Here is a 17,576-nt window from a genome sequence, read left to right on the forward strand (position 1 = left end):
ATACAAATCAATACATCAATCAAATCAAATAATTTCTGTCTTCATTCCGTTAGGATCTCAGAGGCTACTTCATCACCAGCGTATGTGTTTTGAGAGGTCCCATGTGACCGTTTAAAGTTTTAGTTATTAACGATAAATGTTAATGTGTTTTGGCCGTTGACTACTGCGAGGCTGCCATTGAACCCCTGCCCTCAATGTGCCACATGCAGATCGTTTCCACCGCTGCTTGAAAAAGTCTCCAGCAACGGCTGTGCCCGCGAAATCTACGGCTTCGCCGCGGCCGCGCATAAAACCAATGGGAGACATCTCTGACACTAAGTCTGTGTTTTGAACAGTCCACGAGTGCATCTATTAATAGGGAGTAATCTGGTGAATGTGTGTTTGTGTGCGTGCTTAGGTGTCAGAGCGTTGTGTGGTGGCGTTGGTTCCTAAACAGATGTCCTCCTACAACCTCCCCATCTCTGCCAGCTTCCCACGAAGCATCAGCAAATACGGTCAGTCGCGCGCAGGAGCCACCCCTGAGATAAGCTGAGCTACTCCCACCCCTGCAGCACTCTGCCGGGGCTAGGCCCGCCTGTCTCCATCACAGTGCTTTACTGCTTAGTACTAACTTAGTGTCTGAGCATCCTTAAAAGCAGTGTTTAAATACAATTTATTGTTGTTACTAAAATATATGGCTCTTCACACTATCAGCTTATAGCTCTGTGAGTGCATAGAAAAGATATGTACATTAATGGGATTCATATTGGGAGATGGAAGAAATCATTTTAACAATTCAATAACCAATATAATTTTGGTTTATTTCCGTTTTCTAATTCATCCAATGATATCAACAAACATTAAACATAAACAAGTATTCTGAGCATTGTGGTTTTGCAGTTTTTTGTATTGTCTCAATTAATCAGCAACAAAACAGTTATTCTCCAATCAATTGTGACATACCATCTCTTCCGACGTTTGACCTTTGACCCCACCCCCCTCGCACCCCATCAGGCGCGGACCCCTTCCGATCTACCCCCACCAGCCCCGACAGCCCCCACTCCCGTGTGCCCATGCTGACCCCCGACATGGAGAGCGGGGTGAAGGTGTGGCACCTGGTGAAGAACCACGACCACGGCGACCAGAAGGAGGGCGAGCGGGGCAGCAAGATGGTGTCGGAGATCTACCTGACCCGCCTGCTGGCCACCAAGGTGAGGGCGCTGCGGGGGGCTGCGGGGGGGGCCGCGGGGGGCCGCGGGGGGGCCACGGGTAGAGGAGTGTAGCGGCGGCGTGGGGTCCTCACACTCACCAAACGGCGAGATGGCCTGGAGGAATCCAAAGCGGTAATGCCGGGATTAGTGTTGTGTTGTATTTCTAGCCTGTGTTTTTCCACTGCTGCTGGGCTGTTGCAACAAACGAATTCCTCCTTACAGGGGATTAATACAATTGTATATAATCTAATCTAATCTAATCAGAGGACTCAAATTCTGCCAGCATTGCGTCTCAGAGAATCGTTCAGCATCGCGTGAGATTATGAAAGTCGGGCGTGAATTTGGAAGGTCGTGACCCGTGTAGCGTGACACGGTCGAAAGCATGTGATGTGGTTAGGCGGTCCTGATATAAAGTCAAGCGTGTTGGACTACTTATTTTGTAATGAGCTTTGCTTCGTCTTATATAGGAGAGGAGGGGGTTTGAGTTCAAAAGATTCATTCCATGTCCTTCTCTGAGTTTGAAGTGAGGCCATGTCAGCCCGTACTGACTTAGCCCTCCTCATTTAGAATTCAGTCAGGGTCAGGGAAGGATGGAATGTTTCAGTTCTAGTATCTATAGATTGACTGTAAATAATTAATTGCATTTTGAGCACGCACATTGCAGTACAGCAAGACCGTAGTTAACCCGGTTAACCCAAGTCATTCACAGCTGCTTGGCAGCTTGAAACCCCTTTACCCAAGACTCAACGTTTACAAGGTTTACACTGCTTCAACATGGTCGATAAATAGATAAATAATAGCAGAATCAACAGAACTTTGAGGACATGGACGTAAAGTGAAAAGCACAGCACGATATAGGAGGGCATAACAGCGTTGATAACAGTTTACATTTAAATTTAGCAGACACTTCGAAATCCAAAGCGACTTACAACCATTCATACACCAGTGGAGTCAAACATGCAAGGCGACGGCCAGCTCGTCGGGAGCAGTAAGTAAGGTGTCTTGCTCAGGGACACCTCGACACTCAAACTAGCAACCTTCCAGTTACAAGTCAACCCGCTCTACCTCCTGAGCTAAGCCAACTGGTGTCTAGTGTACAGTTCCTTGCTGGTATGAAACCACCTTGCGTTCCATGGTTCTGATCCAGTCTTGATTTGTTTTTTCCTTCCGCAGGGGACGCTCCAGAAGTTTGTGGACGACCTGTTTGAGACTCTGTTCAGCACGGTGTGCCGCGGCACAGCCCTGCCTCTGGCCATCAAGTACATGTTTGACTTCCTGGACGAGCAGGCCGACAAGCACAACATCCACGACATGGACGTGAGGCACACCTGGAAGAGCAACTGGTGAGACCGAGCGGTCAGACGGCCCCGTGGACGTCATGGAGCTTAGTGTGAAACTGCACGCTGCGTTTTAGCACAAGTTTCTGAACAGGGGAAACAACACAATAAGAACAAGAAATTTGATTATTTTGATTATTGATGATAGAAAGTTTATCACAGAGATGTAGATTTAGAAAAGAAAATGTACACGCTACTTGATTAGAAGAAACCTTAAAGGCCTTATGCAACCAAAGTCAGATGGCATTTTTCAAATGTCTTTCTTGAGGTCTAGGGTAGAGCTTCCCCTTGGATCTGTCCAAAACCAAAGCTTGCTGTCTATATGCTATGAGGTCGAGTGGACAACATAGCAATGCACACTTAGACTGTATGTATGTCAGTTTAATGCCAGCACAGACATGTGTCATACCGTCTAATACATACATCTTTGGGCACAAAGATATGAAAACTAAATCTTTTCTTTCTCTATATATTGTGTTGTATTGAATTAACTTGATTATAAAGTAGACCCATTTGGACCTAAGAGAGCTCATCTTTCATTTAGTGAGAACTTAAATTCAATTCAAAATATCTACAGATGGTGATATCCTAAGTTTCTCTGACCTTTGACCTGATTCCATGCTGAGACGAAACAAAGGCAATGAGCCGTGGTCTGGCTCAGCGGGATCGGCTAAGCTGACTATAAATGAAGCCTCATAAAAACACGCTCACAAAGGCTCATGTTCTCCTTGCTCGCGTTGTATTAAAAAGTACATGTGCTTTGAGTGTGTTTTTGTTCATTTTGTTTTGTTCGATCTTATTTCTCTGTTGGGTTCAGTCGTGTTTGACTCTACGCCTCGCGAGGCTGCCAAAGGCTTCCGTGTTCACAGTGAACAGGGATGAGGTTACTCTGTCAAATGTAATTTAGGCTTTTCTTTTAAGAACACGACGGTTTGGTTGCAAAAATAATTGTTTTCACTTTTCTTCCTCTCTCTGTTCTTCATCCCCCCTCTCTCTCTCTTTCTCTTCCATCCTCTCTCCCCCCACCCCATCGCTCTCTCTCTCTCTCTCTTCCATCCTCTCTCTCCCCCCACCCCATCGCTCTCTCTCTCTCTCTTCCATCCTTTCTCTCCCCCCACCCCATGTCTCTCTCTCTCATTCTCCCTCTCTCTCCTCCCCCCATCTCTCTCTCCGTCTCTCTGTCCCTCTCTCCCCCTCCCCCCCTCTCTCTCTCTCTCTCTCTCGCTCTCTCCCCCTCCCCCCCTCTCTCTCTCTCTCTCTCTCGCTCTCCCCCCCCCTCTCTTTCTCTCTCTCTCACTCTCCGCCCCTCTCTCTCTCCCTCTCTCCCTCCCTCCCCCACCACAGTCTCCCTCTGCGGTTCTGGGTGAACGTGATCAAGAACCCCCAGTTTGTGTTTGACATCCACAAGAGCAGCATCACCGACGCCTGCCTGTCGGTGGTGGCCCAGACCTTCATGGACTCCTGCTCCACCTCGGAGCACCGGCTGGGGAAGGACTCGCCCTCCACCAAGCTGCTGTACGCCAAGGACATCCCCCACTACAAGAACTGGGTGGAGCGGTGAGAGAGGGAGGGGAGGGGGAGAGAGAGGAGAAAGAGGGAGAGGGAGAGACAGACTTCTGTGCTTCTCGTTAACTTTTTTCTATGTATTTGATGTGTTCGACAAAGTTTTTGTGCTTATGGAGTCTTTGTTCTCTGTATTTGGTTTGCATGTGTTTGCGTGTGTGTGTGTGTGTATTATGTGTTTGTGTGTGTCAAAGTTTTTGTTACCTGTGTGTGTGTTTGTGTTTGAGTGGTGTGTGTATGTGTGTGTGTGTGTGTGTGTGTGTGGCTGTTTACTGCCTTTCTTTCACCAAGTGTCTTTGTGGTTCAGAGACATTGGGTTTGTAGGTCAGAGACTGAGGCGGCTCTGTGTTGAATGTCAACTGTTTTCATCATTTGGTTTGAATGAAGACGATGCGTAGACATGGGGTGTGTGAGGTTGCACACGAGGAAAACATCCAAACAGAATCCAAACAAAACCCCTTTGTGTGTGCATGAATGTGAGTGATCACATCATCATTGAGTTGAGTCATGTATTACACACTATAATGTGTTATATACAACTCAACTATAATGTATATAATAAAGGCTAATTCATTGCTGACCTACAGTATATAAATCTGAGTGTGTGTGTGTGTGTGTGACGCTGACATCACTAGCTTTTTCAATGTTGTGTGTGTGTGTGTGTGTGTGTGTGTGTAACCAGTTACTATGCTGACATTACTACCTCTATAAACGTGTGTGTGTGTGTTATTTGGGGAATTACCTCCCTTTACATACAGTGTATATAACATGCGTTGTGTTATCGTGTTCGTAGGCACTATGGGGACGTCGTTACCTACCTCCACATACAGTGTATATAACATGTTATTGTGTCTGAGGCACCACAGAGTGCCGAAGTCCCGCCCCTTCCGGTGGTCCCCGTGGGACCTATGAGATTGTAAAATGGGTTTCAATGGAGAGAAAGTAATTATTTTCTGGTCCCAGTCTTTATATGCCCCGGATTACACATATGCTGTTTGTGGATTTAAATTATAATTTTTCATGTCAAGAATTTGACCGTTTATTGTGCAATTGTTCAGTTAAAGGCTGTTAGAGAATAAACAATGAGAAAGACTACATGTACGTGACGTCACGCTCCCCGCGACTGGCGTGGACAAGGCCGACAATCTCCCCATCGGCATCACTGAAACTCTCCACATGCCCCGAGTTATAATGGTTTTCACCTCTTTCGATGCTCCCCTTGGGAGAAAAAGTGAAGTGAAGCGGAGCATAGAGATCGCCATGTCTGTGCCAGAGTTCCAAGTGCGGGTGGTGACGTGTATCATTTGCGTCGAGAGCAGCGGAGAGCTGTAGTTCACAAAGCGGCCTCACACAAAACCTAACATTATCAAACTTCTTCACGATAAATTGCAGTTTTCTTTCCATGAAAAATGATCATTTAAATCCACAAACAACATATGTGTAATCCGGGGCATATAAAGACTGGGACCAGAAATGAATTACTTTCTCTCCATTGAAACCCATTTTACGATCTCATAGGTCCCACGGGGACCAGCGCAAAGGGCGGGACTTCGGCACTCTATGGGGACGTGGTTACCTCCCTTAACATACAGTGTATATAACATGTGTTATGTTATTGTGTTCTTAGGCACTATGCGGTCGTTAACTACCTTTACATACAGTGTATATAACATGTGTTATGTCATCGTGTCCGTAGGCGCTATGGGGACGTGGTTACCTCCCTTAACATACAGTGTATATAACATGTGTTATGTTATTGTGTTCTTAGGCACTATGCGGTCGTTAACTACCTTTACATACAGTGTATATAACATGTGTTATGTTATTGTGTTCTTAGGCACTATGCGGTCGTTACCTCCCTTTACATACAGTGTATATAACATGTGTTATGTTATCGTGTTCTTAGGCACTATGCGGTCGTTAACTACCTTTACATACAGTGTATATAACATGTGTTATGTCATTGTGTTCTTAGGCACTATGCGGTCGTTAACTACCTTTACATACAGCGTATATAACATGTGTTATGTTATCGTGTTCTTAGGCACTATGCGGTCGTTAACTACCTTTACACACAGTGTATATAACATGTGTTATGTCATTGTGTTCTTAGGCACTATGCGGTTGTTAACTACCTTTACATACAGCGTATATAACATGTGTTATGTTATCGTGTTCTTAGGCACTATGCGGTCGTTAACTACCTTTACATACAGTGTATATAACATGTGTTATGTTATTGTGTTCTTAGGCACTATGCGGTCGTTACCTCCCTTTACATACAGCGTATATAACATGTGTTATGTTATTGTGTTCTTAGGCACTATGCGGTCGTTAACTACCTTTACACACAGCGTATATAACATGTGTTATGTTATTGTGTTCTTAGGCACTATGCGGTCGTTAACTACCTTTACATACAGTGTATATAACATGTGTTATGTCATCGTGTCCGTAGGCGCTATGGGGACGTGGTTACCTCCCTTTACATACAGCGTATGTAACGTGTGTATAACGTGCGTTATGTTACCGTGTTCCCAGGCACTACGCGGTCGTCGTCGCACTACCTCTGCACACAGTGTGTATAACATGTGTTATGTTACCGTGTTCCCAGGCACTACGCGGTCATCGTCACACTACCTCTGCACACAGTGTGTATAACATGTGTTATGTTACCGTGTTCCCAGGCACTATGCGGTCGTTGTCACACTACCTCTGCACACAGTGTGTATAACATGTGTTATGTTACCGTGTTCCCAGGCACTATGCGGTCGTTGTCACACTACCTCTGCACACAGTGTGTATAACATGTGTTATGTTACCGTGTTCCCAGGCACTATGCGGTCGTTGTCACACTACCTCTGCACACAGTGTGTATAACATGTGTTATGTTACCGTGTTCCCAGGCACTATGCGGTCGTTGTCACACTACCTCTGCACACAGTGTGTATAACATGTGTTATGTTATTGTGTTCTTAGGCACTACGCGGTCGTCGTCACACTACCTCTGCACACAGTGTATATAACATGTGTTATGTTATTGTGTTCTTAGGCACTACGCGGTCGTCGTCACACTACCTCTGCACACAGTGTATATAACATGTGTTATGTTATTGTGTTCTTAGGCACTATGCGGTCGTCGTCACACTACCTCTGCACACAGTGTGTATAACATGTGTTATGTTATTGTGTTCTTAGGCACTACGCAGCCGTCGTCGCACTACCTCTGCACACAGTGTGTATAACATGTGTTATGTTATTGTGTTCTTAGGCACTACGCAGCCGTCGTCGCACTACCTCTGCACACAGTGTGTATAACATGTGTTATGTTATCGTGTTCCCAGGCACTATGCGGTCGTCGTCGCACTACCTCTGCACACAGTGTGTATAACATGTGTTATGTTATTGTGTTCTTAGGCACTACGCAGCCGTCGTCGCACTACCTCTGCACACAGTGTGTATAACATGTGTTATGTTATTGTGTTCTTAGGCACTACGCAGCCGTCGTCGCACTACCTCTGCACACAGTGTGTATAACGTGCCCCGCCGTGTCCCCCGTTACCCAGGTACTACGCCGACATCAGCCGGCTGCCGGCCATCAGCGACCAGGACATGAACGCCTACCTGGCAGAGCAGGCCCGGCTGCACTCCCAGGAGTTCAACGTGCTCAGCGCCCTCCACGAGATCTACGCCTACATCAGCAAGTACAGCCAGGAGGTGAGCTCCGCGCCGGGCGGCCCGGGGGCTCACCGAGCTCACGGGCAGGAAGGGAAGGACTCCCCCCCCCCCCCCCCCCCCCCCTCACTCAGAGGGGGGGTCAGGCTGAGGCCGGTCCGTTGATGCCGCTGTACAGCGTCACCAGCAGATGAGTCGAGGCGTTTTCCTCCAGGCGCTCGCGTCAGGCCTGGTTGTACGTGACGGCCGTGCTGTTGGCTCACGGTGCGGCGTTGTGTAGCAGAGCGTAGCGTAGTGTGGTTTAGCAGGGCACGGCGTGACGGATTATACGCAGCGAAAAGGTGAATGGGGAAAGAAGGCGTGTGTTTCTGCAGCGTTGGACAGTTAACACATAATTAAGACATAATTAAGAGAGTTAATGTGTAGAAACGAACAACGATTATGAAATGATGAATAATGATAATTACCTGAATGTATGTATCAAGTATTGGTATCATGTAAGTGTCATGATTTTAAGCTTCTTTGCTGATCTGTGTGTGTGTGTGTGTGTGTGTGTGTTTGTGCGTGCGTGTGTGTGTGTGTGTGTGTGCGTGTTCGTGTTTTAGATCACGGAAGCATTGGAGCAGGATGAACAGGCCCAGAAGCAGAAGTTGGCATACAAGTTGGAACAGATCATCGCTGCTATGTCTTTAGAGAGCCACTGACACACACAGACACACACACACACACACACACACACACACACACAGTAATGTGTGCAAGGACAATGTAAAGACTTTATGGACCTAATAGTACACCCACATCCATACAACACACCGACACACACTCACATACACACATCCAGAGACTATACAACTACACACAAACACCATACTGACGTGCAGGCGCCCGCACACACGTAACCACACGCACACACCATCCCAAAGTCTGTCTTTTGGAGACACTGTTGTCGTATCTGTTTTTTTGTAACTTTATTTAACAACCTGCATCGGGTGGACGTCCAACCCCCGACGTCTGCACTGCCCCTTTGGGGGGTGGGGTGGGGTGGGGTGGGGGCGGCGGGCGGGGGCGGGGGGGGGAGGTTCGGGGGGGTTGGGGTCTTTATGGAACACTACCACGGAGCGATGAGGAAGACACGGGCCAGCCCTCTCCTCTTCCTCCTCCTCCTCTTCCCCTCGCTCTCAGTGCAGATGAACGTCAGCGGCGCGGCGTTCCTAATGGGGCTCCAGTGCGTATCACAGACTTGTTCTCCGGAGGTACAACGGCGCTGAGATCAGAGCGAGGCGTGGGATATCAAAGGCTGCAAAGCCCTTCTTTTTTCCCCCCCTTCTCTGTGTAGCCTTTGGAAAAAAAAGACTTCTAACACACGCACGTGGCCGTGCGTGTGTTAAACTCCACTCCAGGATCTCAGCGGCCGGGGCACTTGCGGGTGTCTCTGAACCGAAAGCCCCGCCAAATGACCCACAAAGTAAAATATTTACAGACGGTATTTATAGGACTTATATCCGACCCCATGGTGCCACCAGCGTGGCTCCGCGGTCACGGCGTTTGGCCCTCGTTAGCGCCGGTCACAGTGACCGTCCTCTCTCTCTGCTCCGTTGAATCATCGGCCTCTGATGACGTTCTCCTTGTTTAGCCTCCGACGGACACGCAGTGACGCTGAGGGCGCGGACTGCTCAGCAGACGGTCGTTCCTCTTTGCTCATCCTGCTCGTGTACGGTCCTCTCAGTAGCCGCTGACCTTTCGGTCCTTTGAGGCCACGCATTCGGAACACGTTCCGACTCCGCCCTCGATGTTTCCCATGAATTGTATTTAACAAGAAAAAAAAACTGTCGGAAGGTCACTTTAAGAGTCGGCCCGCTAATGGCGATCTGCCTTCCAACAGATGCTCCGGAATATTTATTTATTTGTCGGTTGGGTGAAGATTTAGCGTTGTTGAATATAATCTGCTACAGAGATTACGCTGAGGGCAAATCCAAAATACTATTTGTTCACTATTCACTGATGGGTACAATGTCCTCATTTAGTACCACACACACACACACACACACACACACAGACACTGAAACAACCCGCTGTTTGTAGTCCCCTAATGCCTTATGCGATACGTCTCATGGTTTATTTATGCTGAATGCCCCCCCCCCACCCCCCCCATACGCTAATAATTGTAAATGGTTTTCGTTTGTTTCTAAGAAAAAAAGAATCCCACTTGTGGATGGTACATTTTGTACAAATGTAATGTACGGACGACCGCCTCTGACTTCCTGAAGATACGAAGAGGAGAGTGATGAAGAGGAGAAGAATATCATATGTAATAATGACCCCTTATCACCTTCCAGCGGGACCTCCTCTTCATCCTCCTCCTCTTCCTCCACCTCAGAGTGATTCTCATGTCCTTCCTCTCATCAGTCTTTGTTTACGTTGAGGGCGATACTTGAAACGCACCGAGTGTGTACAACACGCTCCACCACACCCGAGCCCCTCCCTCCCACGGGGACGCAGAGCCGCGATAGGCCAGATCAAAGCCGGGCCCCTGAGAGCCACGGTAGGGCCGGTCCTCGGGAGAGAGGACGCTTATAGCTCGTACACACAGAGTGTATGTTTGTTTGTTTCTTGTTCATTTTTTTTGTATCTGCATTTGAGTGTCATCACAAAGGCGGTTGAACACGTCACCATCGATCTACACGTCCAGCGGTGCATTTATATTTGTCTGCCTTTCTTTTGAGATAGTTGTGTTTCCCACCTTGCTGCTGTATTTATTGAGTGCCATATCCAAACGTATAAATGATTATCATTAGGATTGAGCATGTGCGCTGGAGTCTCTCTCTCCAGTCAACTCCCGACTTTTTCAACGTTTGCACATTTCGTCTGTGATTCATACGCTTCAGGACATGTTATGTGTTGTCGTTTTTTTTTTTTTTTATCTACATAAAGGTCACTTTGAGCATACAATTGGCGTTTTTCCCAACACAAAAGCGGGAGCGCCACAGTCTGTCTATTTTCTACCATGTCAGTATTAAAGGGATCGTTGTTCTCCCTTAAGGACCTCCTTTCATGTCCATAAAGAAGTGAAGTCAAAAAAAGAATAGACGGCGGGTATTTCCCGCGGGCGTGGGCCCGGGAGATGGAGCCCTCCACGCCGCTCCATGTGTGTTTTGATGATGTGATCATTTATATTTATGTGTCTTTGTGCAATAATCCGTCGATTCAAGTCTCTTAATCCCTTTTTTTAAGACAATATAGCGTTGTAAAATATTGTACATACAAAACACTCCTATTTTGCAAGCAAATGGTTCACTTTGTACTGTTGTTATACATTAAAATGCTCAGTTGAAGGAAGTCCTGTGTGGAGTCTTAATGACATCCTATGTATGATTGTTTTTCATATATTTGTATTTTGTACGATGGCATTGATATATGTATCGTTAATAGAGTAGCAACACACTTAGCCTATAATAGGCCTACAATGGCTTCCCTGGATGAAAACACTTTTCGATTCCAAGATGCTTTGATGTAACAACACACTTAGCCTATAATAGGCCTACAATGGCTTCCCTGGATGAAAACACTTTTCGATTCCAAGATGCTTTGATGTATGTGGACCAGATGTGGATGAGATGTGGACCACATCTCATCCTCAGATCTCTTAAAAATATTGCCATCAAAATGAAGAAAAACCTTCCTTAAACATATCGCCATCAGATAATGAAAAAATCTCCCTTAAACATCTCGAATCATACACTAAATACTTTTGTATTTACTGGGAGGCTTTGGAGCCATGTTCATCATGGTATGCCTCTGGCTGAATGCCCACAGGCGTTACTTTAATACCAAAAACGAATTAGCCAAAGCACTCATGGCTCATAACTCATGGCCACCCTGTTTCCAGCTACGACTTCTATCTGATCCAGCTAATGAATAGATGGAGTCATCCGTCAGACTGTCTTAGCGTCGTCATGCACACTTTGCATTACAATCAGTCCTTGGCCAGTTAGCATGCCACTACCGCTGTCGGTTTCAACCCCGGGAGGATCCCAGAGATGGCAGCCCATGTCAGAGATCTCGTAAAGATGGGAGATAACTTGACCTTTGAGCCAGGACAGCGTCCCCTCATTGATTTTGGTTGTGTATCTGTGGTGTCATCTCCCCAACCTGGAGACACAATTTAGGCTAAATGTAGACGGATGACCAAAAGACGTTTTCAAATTAGCTTTAAAGGGAATTGAGATATCCATCATTTCATTAAAGACATGACACCGGCTCTTGTAATGTGATCGATTGTGTAACATTTATAAAAATTGTGGTCCTTCAAAAGGATTGAAGCTAAATTAAGAACTTGAAATCTTTTAATATTAAGATAAATGATCTGTATCTGTGTACAGGTTATTGTTTTTAATAATACTGATTTATATCAACAGTGCACACAAACACACACAAAACCACACACACACACACACAGACACACATACCATCAGCTACATGATATATAAAATGCATTATTCACATGTGTAATTTGATTTAACAGGGCCAAATGGGAACCTGGATTCAATAATTGACAGTTACATGCTACGCCTACAGAATTAAAAAAGAAAAACAAAAGACTAAATCTTGAATGGATTTGGCCAGTAACAGTATCTGGTGTCAGAGAGAATACAAGCTTCTCCAGACGAGTCGTAACAGTATTTGGCATGTAAGCTGAACACATAAGGGCTCCAAAGTACTTGGCTATATACAGACAGTGTACATAATTTATACTCTGCCCGTAGGGGCAAGTGGAGAGGGGGGGGGGGGGGGGAGAGGTGGAGGAGTGGCAGGGGGCTGGAAGCTGGAGAATAGGATGGGGGTGGGAGGTGGAGAAGAGGATGGGGTGGGAGGTGGAGGAGAGGATGGGGGTGGGAGGTGGAGGAGAGGATGGGGGTGGGAGGTGGAGGAGAGGATGGGGGTGGGAGGTGGAGGATAGGCACCAAGGATTTCCTTCCTGAAGCTGTCAGCTGGGTTCTGCATTGCCATCATTGTGTGTTTAGGGCTCCTCTCTGTATACCTGGCAACCACCTCTCTCCTCATCCTCCTCAAACTCCACTCTCCCTCCCTCTCCTCGCCTCATGTCTCCTCCACTCTCCTCTCTCTCCTCCACTGTCTTGCTCCTCCACTCCCTCCTTTCCTTCTCTCTGCCTCCTCTCCTCCATACTCCCCTCTTCTCGTCCTCCTCACCCTCTTCTCCCTCCTCTGCTCTCCTCTCCTCCATTACCCTCCCCTCTCCCTCAATCTCACTCTCCTCCCTCCTCTCGTCAGAATGGCTGAACTCAGCACAGTGAGTTGGCCATCACTCACACACGCATGCACGCATGCACACACACATGCACTCAAACATGGCTTTAACTGTAGATGGATTAACGGCGTACTGTAGGTGTTAGCGGCTGCATCCTCTCTGTTCTGAAGCTGAACGTATATAGCACTTCTTTGACCTGCAGGTATGTGCCCACATACACCTTCAAAGGACAAGTACTACATTAAAATTGTGAACATATCTACTCAATTGTAGCATACACTCTAGATACTATAGGGATATATATATATATATATATATATGTAACAGTGTAAATAACAACTGTTTTATTGTTTTTACAGTTTTATGTTAAATTCCTGTCAAACATGGGATTCAACTTTTTATATTTTAATTTGAAAGTCCACGGCGGAAGTTTGTGGTAATGCTGGGCAATATGTAAATTGCTCAGTCTCATCAAACTTTCGTCGTGGTAAGTCGTCGTCTGTCCGCTGGTATATAAATCAAGTTATAAATTATAAATTACGCATAGGATGGTTGAACTTGATCAGCATTTGATTTGTTGCATGTTTGTTGAACTTAATGTTTGTCAAATCCTTTTGTTTTATTGGTTTGTAATGAGAATTGCGTGATGTGTGGAGTTCTTGAGCACGAGGTGTACGTGACCTGTGCGCACTCCGCTCTTTTGTAGTTCGAGCGGAACAGACTGGTCATTATTATTTCCCATTTTGCAGGTATGTCTTATTTTGTACTGTAATATTGTTATGTGCTTTTTGTTGCGAAAAATACCACTATACGATCACAAAATGTAAATTGCTCAGTCTCATCAAACTTTCGTCGTGTTCGAGCGGAACAGACTGGTCATTATTATTTCCCATTTTGCAGTAAACAAGAGTGCTTCAACCAGTCTTTGTGGAGTAATTCAACGAGCAGCGGAGGGTCAAACACATGGTCACATATATATATATATAAATTCATAATAATATTAAATTTTTGTTCAATGGAAATATACTTACTCAAAGTTGGAATAAATAGTCAATTGATTCTCGGCTGAAAGTGCTGAAAGTCAGTCTACTAAATGAACTGGTCCGAAACCATAGGGCAATCCCCTCTTCCTCCACTAGAGGGCAGCATTGACTCTAAAATGCGTTTAGACTTTATTATTAAATCCGCAGCGTGGACCATTTGTTACGCTACACCCGATACATCCTTATCGTACATCTTTCATCATATCGCATACATAATGGCATGACAGATAGACGGATCGATAGATTTATAAGCATAGATGGAGCGGTATGGCTGGCGCACGGTGGGCTGCTACAGCGATCAAGTGGCGCCATCTTTTGGCCGCGGTGGTTTTCAGAGGAGCTATCGCGCACAGGCGCTATTCACCGCCGCGTGTTCGTTAGGACGGGTTCCCCCGGGGCATGTTTCTGTGTGTCTGCCTGGAGTGGGAGTGAGAGACAAGGGTAGAGTAGTATAGTATATGTCACCAATAAAACTTTAATTTGCGTTTAAATGAGGTTGCCGGATATTACCGGAGGCAATGTTTCAGACATAAATGATGACGCAATGCTTCCCAAAGAGGCCCTGTGGGTGATGAGACATTAAAATGATCAGCGGCGTTTTGGGAGGACTATGCCGTAGGAGGAGGGCCGATTGGATATAATATCAATCAAAGCGGCGCGTTTGAACTTTTTTTTTTAACTTTCTTTACCAAAAGGAGCGGCTGCATCCATCAGCCCTGTCCGCCCCCCCTGCCTGGCTACTATATCGAGCCGTGTCCTGACCCCGCGCTCAGGAAACGACCCGAGCCATTACTGCTCTGCCCGGAGAACAACGGTCAACGATGCGGCTCCGTTTGAAATCAAATCCATCCCTCCTCCTCCAGCTCTCCCCCAGACCGGCTCGTTTCCCCCCCTCCCTCTCCTGCCTCGTGGTCTCTCTCCGCCTCATGTTCTGCTCGCTGCGTCTCATGCGCTCAGATTACCGCGGGTCGGCCTCTCCTGGGCTTAACCAATCAGAGAGCGCACAGGATTTATAGTTCCCGCTTTTTCAAGCTGCACCCAATGTGCGTGTGGTTGTGTGGTTGTGTTGTTGTGTTGTTGTGTGTTGCACACACACACACACACAGCCTACAGTAAACATATTTCACAAGTATATAGAAATATGTCTACCACTCACAAAATGAAAGGAAAGATGCATGCCATATAAGTGCTGCCTGTTCGGAGGTCATGACCTCGGGGGTCACCGCGACATAATGAACTGAACCGGAACTCAAAGATTTTATACGGTCGCCGACCAGCACAATATTCCTCTGTTCCCCATAAAGGATGTTTCATTGGCACTTAACTACTTCCTGTCCCAAACTCTGCTCTTTGTTGGAGTGTCTGCCTCCAGACAGAGCAGAGCATTTAAAACACAGGAGCCATGAACCAGGAGCCCTGCAGGGCCCTGCTGGTTGCGCAGCGAGACATGCCAAAGAGTTATTTCCATTCAAACAGGAGTTTTCTTTTATTCATTTTCTACCCCCCCCCCCCCCCCCCCCTTCGAAAAACGAAGGTTGGTTAATTTAAAATGTTCAAGGTCAATGGTTTTTCAAACTGCTTCAAACCACCAAAATGATGTGCGAGGTGACATTTGGAATGGCTGCTCGCAAGGCAGTCACGAAAGAGCAAGGGCACTTTGATAAAGAAGTGTTTGACAGCTTTTTGTAATACCCATTTGGAATACCCAGCCTATCAAACTACCCATATTAGTTTGATAGGCTGTTCTGATCGTTTTCGGTTAAATAGTCCTTACCATTTAGATTAGAGTTAGAAGGGCATATCTCTGAAGTGGAGTTAGGCCAATATCATTTTAATATGATATGAGGCCTAATAAATGTAGTATTACTTATGATTTATGCATATTTTCCTAAAGGGTGAGCTTTTACCATTGGGTGTAACATGGCTGTTTCTACTTAACAGTAAACCATTCCAGTTGTCAGCTGTGCTGAAGAACAACCTTTAATAAAACAGCTTGCACCATAAATACAAAAATGTGTCAGATTTGAAACTCGAGATGCCAACCGATAATGTCCAGTCCCCTCAGCCCGGCAGCCATCTTGTCGTTTAAACCTTCACTTAGCTTGCACGCTCCGAGCAGATGAGTGCAGATCACATTTCAGCCCGTAAAGGCGGCTCCCTCTAATATGGTTAAAACAGACTCACAGGCTAAACCAACACACACTCTCACACACACACACACACACACACACAAACATACACCCTCACACACACACACACACACACACACACACACAAACATACACTCTCACACACACACACACACACACACACACACACACACACACACACACACACAAACATACACACACACACACACACACACACACACACACATACACTCTCACACACACACACATATACACACACAGCTGTCAGAAGGAATATACTGCCATAGCTGGTATGCAGTGTTTTGCAATGTACTGTTACTGGGGAAGCATCGGGGAACTCTAAAGAGGAAGCAGGGGTTGTTCAAACGATCCACAGGGCGACAGATGTGGTGGCGTGCATGGCCGGTCGGCCACATCTGTCGCGACTACCCTGGATGTAACGTAAACAAATGCCTGTGGACTTTAACATCACAGTAGGAATAACAGGGGCAGGAATGTCTGGTTGAACCTTCTGGAAAGGACCAAGTGGGTAGGTATGCACTCGCTGTCCCCGCCGGTCTCCACCCGGGATAGACCAGACCGCAGAACTGCATTCTGGGAATAAAGAGCCACTGTTGAGGGACTGGGAGGGAAACGTTAAGAGGGAGTGGGATAGAGAGGCAAAAAGTAAAAAGTCAACAAAAAAAAGAGATCTCTCTAACAATGACATAAATAAACAGGGTAGAAAAAATTAAACTAATTGGCCGTCGTTGACTCTCTTTTCACGCCTCCACCCTGACCACCACCCTGACCACCACCACCACCACCACCACCACACCTCTTAACCAGCTAACAGTCTAGTAAAGCTTGAGTGGAGGTTAATGGATGGAGTGGCAGTCGTCCAGCTGTGGCAGCATCTGTAACGGCATGTGACGCCTCTGTGTGATCTGAGCTCATCTCAGGGGGCTGGTGGCCCTGCTTACCCCCACCCCCGTCCCACTCCCACCAACACCACCCCCACCACCACCGCCAGCGTTCCTTAAGATGGTGGGAGGTTCTTCCCAGCGCAGCCCTAGACTGCGTGCTCCTTCGGTTGTTGAGGTTGATGTTGTTGTTGTTGTTGTTGTTGAAAGCTGGCCCCCTGATTCATCGAGAAGGTGGTAGGGGTGTGGGTGTGTTTTACAAGCCTAGCATACCTCTCCCCGCGGTTCCAGATTGTGATACTGTGTGGGCCTGGGCTGGATGGTGAGCTAACACAAATTAGGCAGGAGAGTGTAATGTTGAGGGGGTTTGATGCCCAGCTGTTCTGGGTTGGAGCTGTTGCAGAACCACGCCCTAGCCCCTCACTGCTCATTAATCAGTTATTGCCA

General features: G+C 46.6%; 1 protein-coding gene across 1 annotated transcript in view; it reads left to right on the forward strand.

The window, feature by feature from the left end:
• LOC311339045 (plexin-A2-like) overlaps positions 1–8,469 on the forward strand; it is a gene marked incomplete at its 3' end in the record, with an annotated part of 43,233 nt that extends 34,764 nt beyond the window's left edge. Inside the window, exons 20-25 of the mRNA XM_084464405.1 lie at positions 398–494; positions 994–1,190; positions 2,364–2,533; positions 3,872–4,084; positions 7,657–7,807; positions 8,371–8,469. Of these exons, the coding sequence (XP_084320531.1) occupies positions 398–494; positions 994–1,190; positions 2,364–2,533; positions 3,872–4,084; positions 7,657–7,807; positions 8,371–8,469 (927 nt within the window). The remainder of the gene's footprint in view (positions 1–397; positions 495–993; positions 1,191–2,363; positions 2,534–3,871; positions 4,085–7,656; positions 7,808–8,370) is intronic.
• Positions 8,470–17,576: the final 9,107 nt, after the last annotated feature.

This window comes from Micromesistius poutassou, assembly GCF_964030765.1.
Source record: "Micromesistius poutassou genome assembly, chromosome: 2".
Taxonomy (NCBI): Eukaryota; Metazoa; Chordata; class Actinopteri; order Gadiformes; family Gadidae; genus Micromesistius; species Micromesistius poutassou.